This window comes from Syzygium oleosum, unplaced genomic scaffold, assembly GCF_021117445.2.
Source record: "Syzygium oleosum isolate NSW1041296 unplaced genomic scaffold, Sole_v2.1 Sole_v2.15, whole genome shotgun sequence".
NCBI classification, from domain to species: Eukaryota; Viridiplantae; Streptophyta; class Magnoliopsida; order Myrtales; family Myrtaceae; genus Syzygium; species Syzygium oleosum.
Genome location: NW_026607499.1, coordinates 786,151 through 804,040, shown reverse-complemented (window position 1 = coordinate 804,040; position 17,890 = coordinate 786,151). Strand labels below are relative to the sequence as shown.

General features: G+C 40.0%; 1 protein-coding gene and 1 pseudogene across 3 annotated transcripts; both read right to left on the bottom strand.

The window, feature by feature from the left end:
- Positions 1-465: 465 nt before the first annotated feature.
- Positions 466-5,133, bottom strand: LOC115687191 (nuclear pore complex protein NUP62-like; annotated as a pseudogene).
- A 2,346-nt stretch (positions 5,134-7,479) lies between these two features.
- LOC115687177 (dnaJ protein homolog) lies at positions 7,480-13,950 on the bottom strand. Of its 3 annotated transcripts, none has more exons than XM_030612657.2 (8): positions 13,756-13,950; positions 12,031-12,206; positions 10,541-10,733; positions 10,294-10,435; positions 9,209-9,342; positions 8,782-8,924; positions 8,248-8,446; positions 7,480-8,161 (listed from the first exon to the last, which is right to left on the bottom strand). In XM_030612657.2, the coding sequence occupies exons 2-8, from the start codon at positions 12,178-12,180 to the stop codon at positions 7,821-7,823; spliced, it is 1,302 nt and encodes a 433-aa protein (XP_030468517.1). In that variant the 5' UTR covers positions 12,181-12,206; positions 13,756-13,950; the 3' UTR covers positions 7,480-7,820. The 3 variants fall into 3 exon arrangements, with proteins under 3 accessions (XP_030468517.1, XP_056174236.1, XP_056174237.1); XM_056318261.1 differs by having other exon boundaries at positions 13,762-13,950; XM_056318262.1 differs by having other exon boundaries at positions 13,765-13,950.
- Between the last annotated feature and the right edge of the window lie 3,940 nt (positions 13,951-17,890).

Genomic DNA, 17,890 nt, shown 5'->3' with positions numbered 1-17,890 from the left:
AATGGAATTCCACCTTCTCAACAATAGTATGGGCTTATAGAACCTCTTAAATGTCTAGTACTAATGTGAGTTTTCATGTGTTGATATATGGTCAAGAAGCTGTCATTCCCTTGGAGTCGCTGTTCAATCTTTGAGAGCTTGGATACAAAGTGACCTACTAAAAAAAATTATGAATTGTTAGATGTATATGAATCTAGACGAGTTGGATGGAATTCATGCATCAACACTGGAGCATATTATTATGCAAAAGAAAAGAGTTGCCAAGGCTTACAACAAACACATTGAAATTAAAATTACGCCATTGGTGATTTGGTCCGGAGACTATTTTACCGACTAATTGCAAAAGCGATTAATTCGATAAGTGGTCATCGACTTCGGAAAGGTCCATACTAAGTGCTAAATGTGCTAAGTGGTAACCCCTATCGATTGATGGACTTGGATGGTGCAATGATACCACAACCGATTAATGGCAGAGTACTTGAAAATGTCTTATCCAACTATGGGAGAGATGCAAGAGATACAGAAGAAATGAAAATCCAGCGACATAGTCGAGATGTAAAGGGAGCTGTCTTAATGTGTCAGCGATCACAGATCATCAAGTAGCTTCTTTACATTTCTCCTGAAATTCGAAAGCTGTTCATCCATCGTCTTGTTTTCTGCAACACATTCTGTTCTGATGGATGAATGCCTGTCAACTTCTGCTTGTCGTCGATAACAGACCTGCATGGTTGCGACGACCTCCCGAAGCTGTTGCTTCATAGACCTCCCTTCACGCTGAATTTCAAGTTGGTTCGATTCTATCTGGCGTTGAACTTCAGCAAGAAGTGCTTCGAGTCTTTCTTTCTCCTCTGTAAGCTCAGCCTTATTGTCAACGGCAGCCTGATAAGAACTGCGACGTTCTCTCAAAGTTCTCTCTCCTGCAGTCAGTCGGTCTTCCAGTTTGTTGAAATTTTCTTCGACAGCTGTCAACGACTCGATCTTGTCACAGTTCAGTCTATAGACTTCAGTGCCATACACAAAATGTACGGCAAACTCTTCGCACTCATGCTGAAATTCAGGAGTCCTGATGAAGCCGTCTTCGCAAGAGCTCAACTCAGCAAGCAGATCTTTTATTCTGTCTTCGAGGGCTGAGTTAGAAGCAATCTGGGAGTATCCTCCTTTTGTGAGTCGGTATAACTCCTCCCATATAGCCTTAACGTCATTGACAGCCCCAGATGTCGATGGGTCAGAACTAGATGGGAGGGGCTCTTCACATCTTGGTGTTATTACTCCCAGGATTTCATTGACTGCATCTAGATCAGCCGACTCAACGTCTGAAAGATCAGCAGTCGATTCTTCAGCTGGTTCTGGTGGCGGCACACTTGATCGATCACCTGTGCCTATATTTGCTTCCTGCAAAGGTGTGGAAGCTGTCAATGTCGGCATCGCCATTGACACGATCTCTGAAGGTAAATTTGGTACAGCAGCTGCAGAGCTGGTGCTTGATGTTGTTCTAAAGTAAGTACATAAGAAAAATGAAATAAGCTGAAATATACTGATGCCAACGACACGTACTCTCAGATTGACATAATAAGTTCATCATTGAACAAAAAAAAATGAAATTCAGTAACATCAAAATGATGCTGATGATCTCAAACGGAATATAGCAATCTCAAAGGAAAAAAAAGAGAAACAAAAAATAGAAAGAAAATTAGGAAAGTGTTTTTGAAATTCTTCCTGTATTAGAAAAAACAAAAGCAGGTTCTGCAAAAATATTCTAGATGAAACAGATAGAAAAAGCACACTCTTTTTGGCTAGTAGATAAAGCAAACTTAGATGAACAAGAATTCTTAAGAAACTCTTGAATTTTTTTTTTTGGTTGAAAGTTAATCCTTGAATGAATAGTGCAAAAACAGAGCACTAATTGGCCATGAATATAAGAAACAATATCATGTTTTTCGTAGGTATGGAACAAGAAAGTGTCATGCCATGTTATGAAGTAAAAAGTACATTAGTTAGCCATCAAGACAGCGAATACAGACCCCCTACTAGAAGCTACGATAAGAGATGATGTTGGAGCTGCAGTTGCACTGGCACTAGAAGCTGTTGTTGCTGCAGAAGTTGTATCAGGGACACCTTAAAAAGAGGTTTCAAATATCACTCAACATGACATCCTATTCCTTAAGCATAAAACTAGAAATGCACAACAATATATCAGCTTCCTGTGTTAGCTTCTACACGAATTTCATAACAATACCACGTCATACCATATTTATTTGCTAAAAGAATGATAAGAAGATGCTAACATCTACTTGGCAAATCAAGATTGCCTATATTACGAAGACAATCCAACAACCAAGTACACAGGACAAGCAGCATAGGGAAGTCAATGCCATAAAATAGGGAAGAGCTGCGATGAGATACTGCAAAAGGTGCAAACTCCCTGCGTAATGAGTTTTTTTGGTATGATAATTCATTAATGTAGCATGTGCACCGGAGTTATATATTTCAAAGTGGAAATGGGGATATTAGTGAGCACCAATTACACTTCCAGATAATACCATGAACGCATTTCTTCCTTTTACCAAGCTTATGCAGAAATGTTAAAACGGATTTGACAATTACTTTTATAATCTTTAGTTCAAAGAAATGAAAGGGTCAGAATCTATTCGTGATTGAAGCAGCAAGTCATGTCTAGGCATGAACATTTCTCCGTATAATAATATTTTCACAGACACTGGCTTATTGTAAAAGGTAACTGTACAGTCAAGACTCCTGTATGAAGAACTCAAGAATAACAAATAAATGTATGTGCAAGCAAAAGATTGCATGTTTATACAAAGAAAAGGGAAACAAAAATCTGTTCCCTGTCGTCCACCCTTGTGTTCAGCAATATTGCTGTACATACATCAACTCCCAAAACCCACAGAACCAAAAAAATAGTAATAGAAAAAATTGAAAGGCTTTCTTAACTGCAAGCACCTTTAGAAGCACTATGCACAAGGATGCTCAGGTATGTGTCGAAAATATACATGTGACAACCGGACAATGAACAATGCTAACTAGAGTGTCCCCAAGGGAAGATAGGATATTGTAATTAGAAGGTCCATTTCCTTCTTATTCAGGACTTTTTAGCCCATTGCATCATATATGAGCCACTAAAAAAATCTTTTGATTCTTCCTGCCGATTTTTCTTTACATTCACAGCACATTATAATACTTATGCGAGGAATCATGCATTGTCCCTTTACAAGTTTCTCCAATTTCATCAGGAGAGAATCTTCAAAAGTTGACTGCTCCTCAAAACAATGAGGCAACAAACTATCAGGCTTGTAGTTGCAGTTTGTCAGCAAAGTATGTGTCTAAGCCATGCTCAAGCCCCAATTCAATGCGACACTGATCTTGAGTACGGCGTTAAGATGCAGATGATTAAGCAGAATCTAACTCCAAAATCGTTCTTAAAAGACAGAAATAATAAAAGACGAAGATCTCGTACTAGGCAGCTCAGCCAAAAACATACTTAAAAAGGAAAAAGCATAACCATTGTATCGTGTTATTACAACGATATCAGAACAATAGGTGACCCAGTGAACACTAGCTATGTGCTCAATACAGCACGGTAAGGCATAACTGTTCGCCTGTTTCTTATTCTTATTAGAAAGCCACAAACCCTGATTCCTCTAAAGAGATATAACGTGCAGAGAGCAAATATAGCAAAGAGCATAAACGTATAATACAACATTCTGATACAGATTACCTAGCTAATGAAATGGTGAAAGGAATTGGGATCCACAAACTCTTAATCTGATATCTCATTATACTAACCAAAACAGACAACAAAGCACGGCCCTCAAAACTAGAAGAAATATGCACATGTAGAATAAGCAAGCCTCATGCTGCAGAGCAGACCCACGTTTGGCACGTTCGATTTATATACGAGGAAATTCCAACTTCTTGATAATGCTAATACAAACGCAAAGTCAGTATGAACTCACTAAAAGCAGGGACGGCGGGGGTAGAAGGTGCTTGAGATGAAATTGGTGTTGAAGTGTTGGCAGACAACGAAAAGCTTGGAACCGAACTAGCAGTCGCCGTGGAAGCAGGTGTTGCGGTCACTCCAAATCCCGTAAAGGAACTAGCGGGTGCCGAAGATCCTGCACTAACTGCCGATGCCGTCGAAGCTGTTGCCGCTGACGACGAACCCACAGCAAATGAAGGCAATGCCGTCGAAGAGGACGCGGAAGCGGAGCCACCTGCAGATGTTGTCGATGCACTAGTGGAAGGTGGAGTCGAGAACAGGGTTGACGACGCAACAGTGGAAGAGGACTGCGAAGACGAGGAGGATGGTGTAAACGAGAAGAACGAGGTCGATGTGGATGTTGCAGTGGGTGTTAGAGGCGGCGATCTAAAGCTTGAGGTGGGTCTGGCAAATGATGACCCCGTAGAAGCAGGAAGGGGAGATGATGTTGCGGCTGAACTTAAAGAAAATATGCCGGAAAGTGAAGGAGCAGCGGCGGGAAAACTTGCGAGCAGTTGCACGAAATAAGGACGCTCCAGACGCGGCGGCGGAAGATGACGGCGTCCCAAACAGAAGCGAAGCGGTGGTCGGAGTCGAAGTCGATGACGAGGTTGACGCCGCACCAAACGGTGGCGACCTTGGGCCTGAAGACGTCCCGAAGGGAGGCGAACCAGAAGTGGCCACTCCAAACAAGGACGAACCGGAACTCGCCGCGAGTTGAGGCGTCCCGAACAAGGACGAGCCCGAGCTCGCGCCAGAAGAAGGAGCAGGCGTGCCGAACAGAGAAGCGGCGGACGACCTCGCCGACGAGCCGAAGGAGAACCGGACGCTAACGGCGACGGACCGGAGCACGTGGCGGGCTGAACCATCCGGAAGGGCGACGATGATCCTCCGTACGCGGCCGACGACGGCGCACCGAAGAGCGTCGGCGCCTCCGGAGCCGCCGCCGCGAAGCCGAATCCGAAGGACAATGCAGGGGCAGGGTACGCCGACGTCGTCGACGAAGAGGAAGAGGAGGGAGCGGGGAAGGAGCTAGGGTTGGAGGCGCCGGCGGCGGCGGCCAAGGGGGAGGGGGCGGAGGAGGAGGAGGAAGAGGAGCGGACGAAGGCGGAGGGTCCGAGCCAGAAATCCGCCATGGTCGGAGCAGTTTACCTTTTTCCTCCGCGTGCACAGGGCGCGCACACTATTAAAATATCATAATTTAAATTAGGAAAAAAGAGTCGCAAAAAATTTCAATATCCTGAAATTTTTTTTTTCGACATCAAAAACTCTAAACTATACAAACTATGACGGATTTACACATTTATCCTGATTTTTTTAACTAAAACGACGTCGTTTTTATTTGCTTTCCGACGTCTATGTAGGTAGATTTTAACGGGTTCTCATTGATAAAATTTTGACGGAGGCCACACTGGTACGGGTTTGAGATTTTTTTTTGTGTTGCGAAAGAAAGTTTAAGATGAATGTGTCGATGAGGGCACAATTTAAAAATAAAATTTGCGACTTTTTACCCTTTAATACGGTGGTTTTCAAATATTTATTTTATCTCATCGATTAAATCAGCGGGCAACCGAAAAATCCGATCCGTTCATAAAAAAGACACATAATCCGCTAAAAACTGAGGTAGATTGTATTGTTTTTTTGATCGAGTGGTAGATTGTATTTTAATCACACATAATACGCAAATTTAAACTAAAAATCGCTAATTAATTATTTGAGTCTTGAGTTTATCGATAAAGTATCTTAAAACCGCCGTGAATAGGCATGTGTTTTCCAATAGATGGCTAGAGTATTTGCTTGAAATTTTATCTCTTGGCCCAAATCCAACCGATTTAATACAAAAGGAAAAACATGTAATGTTTATTTTTATCTTTAGCATTTGAAATTGGTTTTTCCATATAATATCTTTTACTTTATATCTTCATATATATATATATATATAATTGATAGCACTCGGGATTCCCAATCTAATCGATACGATATAATATGCTAAAAGTGACTTTCGTGCATTAAATTTCAATGAAACGAGTCTTTTCTTATCCAAATGGAAAATTCAACATTAGTTCAAGAAAAAAAGTGAAAATCTGGAGGAAAATCTCCGCACAAATTAAGAGAATAAGAAAACATATTTTAAGGAAAAATTAAGAGAAATATACATTTTTTGAAACATTAACTCAATGAGAACAAGAAATAATAAATAGTAAAATTAATCCAACGAGAATAAGAAAGTAACTCTTTCTATAATTTCACGTAAAGTTAACTCTATTGTGCATGATAGGTAATGCGATATATATACAAAAAAAAATTCTATTGAATAATATGGGGAGAATATTTGAGTCGCACTATTTCCAGCATAATATACCGTTGAGAGAAAGCGAGAGATGTGCAAGCGTTACAGAGCCGCTTCACATTGCTGGACCCGATTCTGCTAAAAACTTTCCAAAAATTTCACGGTATTTTCTCCTGATCCAAGTGGACATTAGGTGCAACCGTGCAAGGAAGCAATCTTTTGGCTAGAAACATAAGATGAACTCTGCCCATGTTTTGTTATCTGGCAGTGTCCAGATGCGCAATCACAACAAATCTTCAAGACAGCATTTCAAAGAACAGTTACAACATGATCTAGGGGAAGATCGAGTCTTGCGACGATGGGAAACAGTCTCGTCAGTTCACTTATTTTTTCAATTAATCGCGAGGAGAATTCGTGTCGTCTTATCTTGTCAATTCGACTGAATTTGAACTACAACAGACCAACAAAATTTACCATCAAGAGTCGACTCGCAGGGTCATTCCAGGCAGTGGAAATAACCATAGATTCTCAACTTTTTATAAGCTAGCATCAGTGCTTTCGATCCTTGGGAAATTTTATAATAAACATAATCGGGTAGAGATATGTGTTCGAACCATCATCCTCGTACTTTAGGGGTTCGCTTGAAGGAATATAGACATATGCATTCACCTGGATGAAAGACTTTGTTAACAAGTATCTCCAGAACACTTGTGAAACAAACGAGGAAATATTCCAATTTTCAAAATATTAATAATCCTTGTCAGGAATATAATCATAACATTGAAATTGCCATTTGTTCTTTCTGATAACTCAACGGAGATACATTTTAACGAAATCCTTAACCTAAATCCAACGACCTCATCCCATTGACCTCGAGGGAGAGCACTCAATCTGCAAAAGTGCAGGAGCTAATGAAACTTACATCGATTATCGCAAAAGATGGTCTCGACTCGTCTGTCCAAATAAGACATCACGATAGATGGATCCAGTCATTTGTTTGACTACGCGTCAAAACTAAATCAGCAATCAACATAAGTTTTTAACAAGAAAATTCCTCAAATACTCGAGCTACAGCTGTGAGAAGATAGGCATGATGGTTACGAAAAAATTGCAGACCTAACAGGATATAGATGCCAACCCAAAAAATGCAAGAAAAATGAACGCTGCAACTCCATATTCAATCTGGTTCATCTGATCAAAATACCGCATGTGATATTCATTAAGCTAAACTTTGCTTTAGTAAATCAATAACAAAGGGCCAAACATGACAAAAAACACTGCATAACTAAAAAGAACAAGCATATTCTGTAGCTTAATTTAGGATTTTGGTATATATTAAATTGAGAACCTGCCGATGATGCCAAGAAGCTGTCATCAATAGCATCTCCCTTCCAGAGACAAGGGCCTCAGGCTTCATTTCTTTTGAACCCAGTGGAGCGACCCCGAAAGGAGGGTCACTGCTAGACCGTTTTGGATAGAAAAAAAAGGGTACCTCCAGACAGCATCTCTGAACCCTGGCAATAGGGCCAAGCCTTACTGCTGAGCACACTGTACTCGTGGCATTGAGTGTTCATCATCCTCGTCTTCATCGTCATCCTCAACATAAGCCTCACGCTGACGGTGACGGTGCTGCTGCCTCGACTCTTCCTCCATGTTGACATCATGTAATGTGGTCTCCTCACACTGGTCCACCTCCATGTTCGACAAAGTCCTGCCCTGCCTCAACGGTAGGACTTTCTCCAGAGCCTGGCATTTCTCTGGGGACAGAACCCCCGAGTCAGGGAATTCAACATTAAAGTGTATGTATAGTCGGCCCTTCATGAAGGGCCTCTGGTGCTGAGGCATTCCCTCATCATTAATTGCTTTAAATTGACCTGCAAAGCAAAGGAAATTATTGAGCAATCAAAGCTGGTTCATTACAGACTTTGAATGCAAGATTAATCATCAGGGAAAAATTTACCAGGCTTCATAATCTCCCCAGGGTTAGATTTGATGAGAAGCTGCCTGCCATCAAGATGGGTCAGGACAAATTGAAACCCGCAGAGTGCCTCAGTCAAACTTAGTGTGTGCTCCACCTCAAGATCATCGAATTTCCTCTTGAACTTGGGATGCTCCTTTACTTGCAAGACAAAAACAATATCTCCAGTAATGGTATCGGGCTGCAGAACAGGGATGAAAACACGTGAGGTCTCATTTTTAAATTGCATATCTAGCAACAATAAAGTAAACACAAAGTGTTGCACCAAAAAACAAAAAGTAAAACACGGTTATGGGGAAAGACCATCTCAAATCCCCAATCCTATCAACCATTAACCAACTTCTCTGACATGAATTATCTGGTTAGTGAAAACTAAATTATGGGACTGCAACAAAATTCTTGATACCCCAGTATCCAATTTCAGCCAACCAAGCCAAGGTAATACAGTGGAATACTAAATCAATTACTTCAACATAAAAAGCACACTTGGAATATTAACATATCTAGATGACATACCGCTTCATCTGCTTGTCCCTCGAACACGATTTTCTGGCCATCCTTCATCCCCTTCTCGACATGCACCTCGACCACCTTCTTCTCTTGAGACACCTTGCTTCCTTGGCATTGACGGCACCTATCCTTCTCACTAATAACCTCACCTGTATCAACACGAGATAAAAGTAAAGGGGTTAAATATATATATATTTGCCATTTAGGGTTAAATATAGGGATTTTCAATTACTACACAGCATTCATACCCATTTGCAACACAACCCATTTTTATTACCATTGCTATATTTTAAGACTATTGATCCACTCAATGCTCATAGATGTGGGCTGTGTAAAAAATAAGTCACATAGGCCGCATAATTAAAAGTATTCCTAAATGAAAATTTGGAAAAGGGAATGATTGCAATAATCAAATTGAGTGCAGATTTCTTGCCTGTGCCTCCACAATCAGAACAGACATGTTGCATTTGTTGAATCATTCCCATTCCAATGTGGCGTGTCGTGACCTTCATTCCTGTACCTTGGCATCCATAACATCTGCTAGTGGCTCCAGATTTTGAACCTTTCCTGAAAGGGGAAAGCTTGTTAATCTCAAGCACACTAGACATTCCATTAAACATTACCAAAATGACTCAGAAGGTTCATAAATAATAGCCAGAATCCTTCTTTTCTCCCCCACTTGTGTAACAAGCATTCATTTTGGGATGATAGGTGGGTAGGTTTCAGAACAAAAACCTGGAACCTACCTTGGCAATCGGTTTCCGATTCTGGAACCAAATCAGCTGGTGTTAAGAGTAAAGCCGGGAATTGACTCTACCCCTTCTTTATTACTTGAAAACACTACGTAATATAAATATTATTTTATGATTACATGTCATGTTAACAACCTTCAGAATAATTAAAGCATCTCTGTAGCATCTAGGCCACCCAAGTTCAATTCCCATGTCTAACATATCTATTTTTTTTAAAATAAAGTTAAAATAGGATATCTATTACATGTCAATTCAAAACCGACTCTACCCAAGAATTGACAGTTCACGATATAAAATCAGGAACTGAATCAATCAAAGCCGATTCCCCATTTTTCACCCATGAACCTAGCTGGTCCCCCCAAGAACTGGCATGAAACCGGTCGGGTAGGGCCGGTTCGGTCCGATTCCAAAGTTGAATTGGCTCGGTTGCTCGTTTTGTATTTTCATTTACCATTTCGGAGTATCACCATCTCCATGAGCTTCTATCCTCATCATTCATTCTTAAGGCACTCCATGCACTCAAATTCCATAGAGTATAGAACCGGCATTTAGCTGTAAGAGGATCATATCCAGCTGAAATAGTAAAATTTCAGACAAAGTGCTTAATGTGCAGATAAAAGAGAGTATGGTAAATGGATCTGATGGTTAATGGCCAGAAACTCTCACGAGTTTCAACCAGGAACCGACTCTTTCCCCACATTTCTAGATGCAATCCAGCCCTTCAAACTTTAAGATTTAGTGAAAGCAGTTAACAATAGAGACATACCCTTTGCATTTAGGGCACAATATATTCCTGGAAAGAGAAAGTTTCTTCATAGTCCCATTGTACAAGTCCTCCAAAGAAACTCTCATAAGATGCACTACGTCCTCCCCTTGTTTCTGCCTTCTCCTTCTAGAACTACTAGCACCTGACATAAAATTTGTTAAATCATCCATCAAAACAATTCCCCAAATAAAAGCAAAAATCCAGAGGCATAATTTCTTTAAGAAGAGCTTCAGCTTAGTTCACTCACCACCAAATCGTCCACCAAGTCCTCCCCCAAAGAAAGAGTCTCCATGGAAGAATGATTCGAAAATATCAAATGGATCATGACCAGCACTACCCCCTCCCATTCCCTCTTTAAGAGCATCTTCGCCATATTGGTCATACATTTCTCTTTTCTCTGGATCACTAAGAACTTCATAAGCTTGAGCCAACTCCTTGAACTACTCCATATTAACAAAGAAAAGCAGAAATGAATGGTAATAAATGAATCTTACATAAAAGTGCATGTTACTTCCAATCCTTCACTTTAAAAAGTAATTCTGCCGCTATACTACAATGCTACCATCAAATACTACCTTAAAGCACTCACAAAATGCATACAGATTACTGTCCCGCTGTACTACAAGTAATGCAGTAAAACTTCTATTCCAACATGTGTGAATCTGTCATGATCATTTTTTATGGATAACAATTATTGGACATGAGCACCTTTCAAATGTTTACAAGTTTTGACTTCCCTCGAATTGATGAAAATTCTGACTATCAGATAGGACTAAGGAGATATCCACCAAAGGAAAACTAAAACATTTGACATTTCCTGCTTGAATCGAGATGGGAAATCCATTATTCATGTGGAAATATATTTATTCAATTCTTTCTTTATTTCACCTTCTCTCTCTCTCTCTCTCTCTCTCTCTCTCTCTCTCTCTCCCTTGTTTATGTTATCCAATCTCTAACTTTCTTCCAGTTTCAGATGAGCAGACGACATTGGCAATATGGATATTGTGGATGTGACAGAAACCTAAGCATTTGTAAGTTTAACTTGTAAACTCTTTTGAGCTGAATATCAGATAGGACTAAAGAGATATCCACCAACGGAAAACTAAAACATTTGACATTTCCTGCTTGAATCAAGATGAGAAATCCATTATTCATGTGGAAATATATTTATTCAATTCTTTCTTTATTTCACCTTCTCTCTCTCTCTCTCTCTCTCTCTCTCTCTCTCTCTCTCATGTTTATGTTATCCAAGATCTCTAACTTTCTTCCAGTTTTAGATGAGCAGATGTGAACATAGATGACATTGGCAATAAGAATATTGTGGATGTGACAGAAACCTAAGCATTTGTAAGTTTAACTTGTAAACTCTTTTGAGCTGATCATGTTCCACAGATAAGCATCTTCATGGTTAAATTCGCATAATTAATGATGATGTTTGTGAAATGTGTTTTGATATTTCATCTATGTTGAATGGGAGTATATTCAAAACCTTTCAGTTTCTGTTGATCCCGAGAGAGATATTATCCATTTGTTTATTAGGTAAAGGCCTTAATTTCATTGTGGGGAAAGGGGGGGACTGCAATCATGCCTACTCTATGGAGCGAGATAGGTCAAATTTGCATGAAGGGACTGTTTCAAAACACCTCCTTAGCGAGAGCTTGTGGGGAAGAGGCTGAAGATTTTCAGACAAATAACCATTTATGAGTATCATAAGGATATGACAAACAAACTAGTTACCTTTTCAGGATCACCACCTTTGTCAGGATGATTCTTTATGGCACTTTTTCGATATGCCTTCTTAAGTTCATCTTGACTGGCAGTTCTTGGGACACCAAGTACTTCGTAGTATTTGGTGTTATCACTCTTCCTTGGAGCACGCCCAAACATGATTATATCACTTTAGAAACACCAATCTGGAAACAGAAACACTCAAATTCATCACCAGAGGTTTTAATCTATCTTTTCAAAAGGAAAGTTTACACGGACGAATCTGATTCTCAGAAAATGATTACAACTTTTAAGCAAAGAATCAGCAATGCTTGCCACCAAGCGGACCTTGCCCACAATAATATTCATTTCAGTATCTAGAAGAACATAAAACAGAAATACATGCATAGTGAAGGCAGCGAAAACAACTAATGAAGAGCAACCACTTCAAGAACAAGCAATACAAAGTAAAGTTCATGTAACAGAAATCTTAGTCCCATAGAGTTGCCGTAAACTTCCACTAGAAGATAAAACTACTGATTTTGCTCGGTATTCTTTCTAGTGCTGCAGCAATATGATTATTACCGAGAACTTAGTTGCCACTAGTGGCAAAGAAAAATTCTATCATCCCACCAAAAATAACTCCAAGCCTTAAAAGAAGAGAGTTCAGTCTACAAGAAGTTGGGAGAGCTTTAGCAATTGAATACATCCAACTCTCCTACCTAACATTAACCATTCTGATCAATGCGCTCCAGGTGATACTAACCAAAAATCACTTGTACTCCCAAATAATATATTGAAAAAAACTAACAAAAGATCATTTGTTCAGGTAACTCTATCTCACGTTAGATGTTCTCAAAACTATTACACCCAAAATTAAATTCACCATTTTGTTAATAAAACAATAAGGAAAAAAAGATTGTAATTTCATACGCACAATAGATAAAGGAAATCTTCAAAGGACACGGGCATAAAGTTGTCCTGGCTCAGAGTCGCATTTGCTAGGCAAATATAAATAAGCTTCTTCTCTCTATGCTGCCAATAAAAAATACCAGGGACTATCAATCCCATGCAAAAGGAAACTATTTTATCATACTAGATTCATCATATTGTCAAATGCCTTCAAGTTTAAATAAATAACTTCTTTTCAAACCAAACTTCCTAGTACAATTTCTGGTTCAACTTCAATCCGCCATAGTTAAAATTCAGAGCGAAGAAACAGAACATCCGTTAGTTTCTTCATTTCGCCACATCCCTCCCTGACCGACCCTTAAAATCTCGCACCCATTACATCTCAGCATACAAAACGGGCGTACAAGCTTCAAAATGGTCACTAGTCCCTACAACTCCAACCAACTAGTTCACAACACCAAAGCAGCTCCACCCAAAAACACGAAGAGCTGACCTACCCAGCAAATCCAACTCACTCGCCACCAAGATCAGGGACTACCCGAAGCGTTCGCGTCCACATACCGCCACTAAAATCAGGAAGCAGAAACCAGAACGTTCCGCTGAATTGAACCCATCAAGCGAACAAGATCAAACAAGCACTGCCTCGACACACGCAGTGACACAACACCCGATTCCACCCCCAAAAAAGAAACAAAAAGAGAGGAGGCAACCGACCGTGCGCAGCCTCGAAAAAGCACGAGAACCCAAGCGCCGGAACGCAAAAGATCAGACCTTCATCGATCGAGCGATTCTAACGCGTCAACAACCAAACACAAGCAAGCACAGCACAGGGAAGATCCAGACCTCGACGACGACGACGACGACGACCCAGTAGGCGAACCGACAAGAAGAGCGAGGAGCAACCACGACGGGGAGGAGAGAGAAAGCGAGGGGCGGAGGCAATCCTAGAGAGAGAAAGAGAGGGAAGGTGAGAGGCAGAGGGAAAGTCTTATGCTTGCCTTCCTCGAAGCCTATCGGAAATGCTCAGAGAGAGAGAGAGAGAGAGAGAAAGAGTGAGCGAGGGGGTTTTCTGCTATTGGCGGATTTCCTCTCGTACGAACGTTTTTTCTTTTTTAATTTTTTTTTTATTTTAAAGAAGGCGGTGCCTACCAATGAAGAAAGGTAGTTTTTTGAATTCGGATTGGTGAATGATTTTTTTCTTTGTGATATTTACAATTTAGTGCTAATTAAAGCTGCAAATGACAACCATTTTATTTCAGAAATCAATTTCTCTATTTTTGTTCCTGGATGAGTTTCCGAGCAAAAAAACACGTTTGATAATGCTACAAAATTTCTGTTCTCGAAACAAAAATTTGTTTGATAACGGCACAAAATTTCTTCCTTTCGAGTGACCGGCGAGTGGACAGTGGGCGGATGGCGACGGCGGCGGCGGGCGTCGGATGGTGGCAGTGAACGGCGGGTGGCGAACGGCCGAGGGAGGCAGCAACGAACGGCAATACGGCTAGTGCGGAGGACGGCGGTTGGAGGCGGTCGGAGGTGGGAGGGGGGCGGTGGCAAATGGTGCGGGGAGGCGGCGGCGCATGGCGACGCGGCCAGTGTGGAGGACTGTGGCTGGAGGTGGCCGGCGTTGGGTAGCAGCAGCAAGCGGGAGGGGGGCGGCGGCGGGAGGAGGGTGGTAGTGGGAGGAGGGTGGCAGGAGGCCGGCGGCCAGCGGCGGGAGACGGTGGCCGGCGTATGGCGAGCGGCGGCGGGAGGAGGGCGGCCATCGGCGAGAGACAGTGGCCGTCGGCGGACGACAGCCATCAATGGGAGACGGCGAACGGCGGGAGGCGGCGGCTAGCAAGTGGGCGGCGATGGGTGGGCAACCGGCTAGTAGCGAGGGCGAGCGATGAGAATAATTTCTCATTTTTGTTCCAGAAATAAAAAAGTAGAAAATTTTTACTTCTCATTTTTATTTCAAACCTATTTCTGAAATCAAAATTTGTTCCAGAAATTGAAAAATAAAATTGAGTTACAAAACGGATTTCTGTTCCAAACTTATTTTTTGAACAGAAAAATAAAAACAAAATGGTTATTATTCGCAGCCTAAAAAACCAAGTTCATTTGTTGGTATATCTTTGATTTTTGGCTTTTACACGATCCAAGTGCATTCATACATTTTCCTTCTTACAATGGAATGGAATCATAAAATAATCTTTCGCGTGTTAAATTAAGTCGGACCTCTAGGCTTTCAAGGTCGATTAAATAACATATCATTTAACTTGAAAAAAAATTCAGTCCGGGATCATCAGATGAATTGCTCTCCATAAGTCTAAGTGGCAGTTATTAATTCCTTTCGATTTTGTATATGTTACAAATTCCAATTTGAATATAAAATTGTCTTTATTCCTCCGTTCATATGCATTTCATACATTCCATATACAGGGTGGATCAAATTTCATGTGATTCAGTAAACAAAATAGAAATTCCATCATTGCTAAATCAATCCATATGATTTGATGAAGAATGGGTCAATAATGGAATTTTTTCGAGAAAAGGGAAATTCAAAATGCTCGGGGATGTAATGCATTTTTGAAATCAGATAATCAGTGATGAATCATGCTTCGTTGTTGAGATCTCGTTTTATCAAATATGGTAAATTCAAAGTAAATGTCAGTCTATAATATCCCCATTTACATATAAGAACATTAAACAAGAGATTGACCATTTATATGCTCTTTACGTTCATACCCCTTTACACGCTTACATTTTATACATACAGATCAATAGAAAAAAGAAAACACGGAAGATGGTACTAAGACACAAACCAATGAAACATCTATGTTATTTCTAAATTAACTAGTTGTAATCAATTGCAATTTTCTTTTCAATAATCCAGAGGCATGAGTATGGAGCGGCTAAGAGGCTCATGAAATACTCTGCCAATCTCATAAACCGATTAAATACAGGCCTTTAGCCTATGCAGGTGATCTTGATCCAAAACAGTAGTAGATGGGACTCGAAGGAGAAGTTCCTAAACTGGAAATCCCCCAACGCCAAATGTACCTTTGGAGTACATCTATTGAGTCTAAAGACCACAAGTAGAACTTAAATTCATTAGATAAAGAATTTCGAGCAATTTTCCATACCAAATTATCAATATATGCCATACACGACATGCTTACCATAGTAATATATTATTAGCGAAAGCTTCTGCAGCAAGATAAATATAGTAACACGTGCAATTATTTTAAAACCACTTTTTCTAGGCTCAAAAGTTGATTTTGCATCAAAATGCTCTTTTTGAAAAGAGAAGGAAAGGATAAAAGCAACTAACCAAATCAGATAGGAGAACATACTCCGAATCCCCGACTAAAGCTTCTAGGCTCTTCAAAAACCGGTATTCTGACGAATGTCTCCCTCTTATAACCTGCAAAAGACAATCAAATCTCAACAAATATATTCCACATCCAAAAAGCAAAATGAAATATCATCTAAGATGAAAGGTAAACAGCTCAAATGCACTACGATTTCCCCTTAATCTGTAAATATAGATTGGCACGGGCAGATGGAGTCAATACATACTTGTAACAAACATTAGATGAATGTGAACACGAAATAGCGAAAACCCTTATGCCAAGATCTCTAGGAAACATCAGTCTAGTTTTCTAAAAAACCCTTAACTTTATGTGTAGTCTGAATTCTGTCCCAAACTTTTTTATTTCTTAAAAAAGCCCCAACCTTTAGGTCTGGTTTTTAATCTTCCCCGAACTTTTTTGTCTAAAAAAAATCACCAACTTTCAATATAGTCTCAAATCTGTCCCCGTTAACCTTTTTGTCCAAAAATTGCCATTAGTTGTTTGATATGGCATTTCCATGTCAATAACAAATCTACATCAGTAAGGTGACGTGGGAAATCATCTCTAAAATGAAACCATTCTTTGATATGAAAATTAGGGAAATTAGGGATGATTAACTATGATTTTTGGACGAAGGGCTAATGATGGTAGATTTGAGACTAGAGTTAAAGTTGGTGATTTTATTAGATAAAAAAAATTAGGGGTAGTTTTGTGATTGTACCTAAAGTTGAGAGTTTTTTTTAAACAACAAAAAGTTCATAACAGATTGAGACTAGACCTAAAGTCGGGAATTTTTTTTAAACAAAAAAAATTTGGAGCATAATTATAACTGGACCAAAAGTTGGGATTTTTTTAGAGAATTAGGCCGGTGAACATTTGCTTTTTTTTTTTTGGTCATAAAGGAACAACTACTTTTTTTTGGTCTAAAGGAATATCTACTTAGGCAAGAAGTATATGTCGCACTCTTGGAGGTTATCTCACACAGCTTGGTTATCATTGCAGGCTTCTCCACTTGCTTACCTTTGCAACACCTCGTACTTTCCTTTTTTTTTATGAGGAAGTTCCTGTCGAAGGCAAACCGATGACTCCACCGGAAAAAAAGTTAGATCATCAGATAGAAAATTTATCAGATCCCCGCAAAAGTTGCAGAACACCAATGGTGAAAGAAGAAGATACACATGCACTGGTACCCAGGATCATGGTTTTAGTTGTTGAGGAAAACTCCTATTAATTTTGAAGTTGACAAAACCTTCCACATTATTATAAGTCTGATACTTATTCTGAACTAATTTATTCCGGTATTTATATTCTCAGAAACTCGTAGGAAGTTATTCAGACTTTACAAGCTCGTCAAGTATGTTTTTGAAGACCCACATAATCTAGGTTCTCGAGATTCGACGTTTAGTAAGTTATTCAAATGCGTACGCAGATGCAAATTATTCGTACCGCAGAACTTCTTCGCACTTTCGTAACTGAAACACAACACAACAGCTAGTGATATGGCATGGATTTCACAGAAGGAATGTTCTAATTGTCTCAATCTCAATCAAATTGATTGACAATCAAACATTACGACAAGAATGCATTACAACGGACAAAGCTCTACTTATGAAAACCAAGATTCTCGATTGTATGGGCGA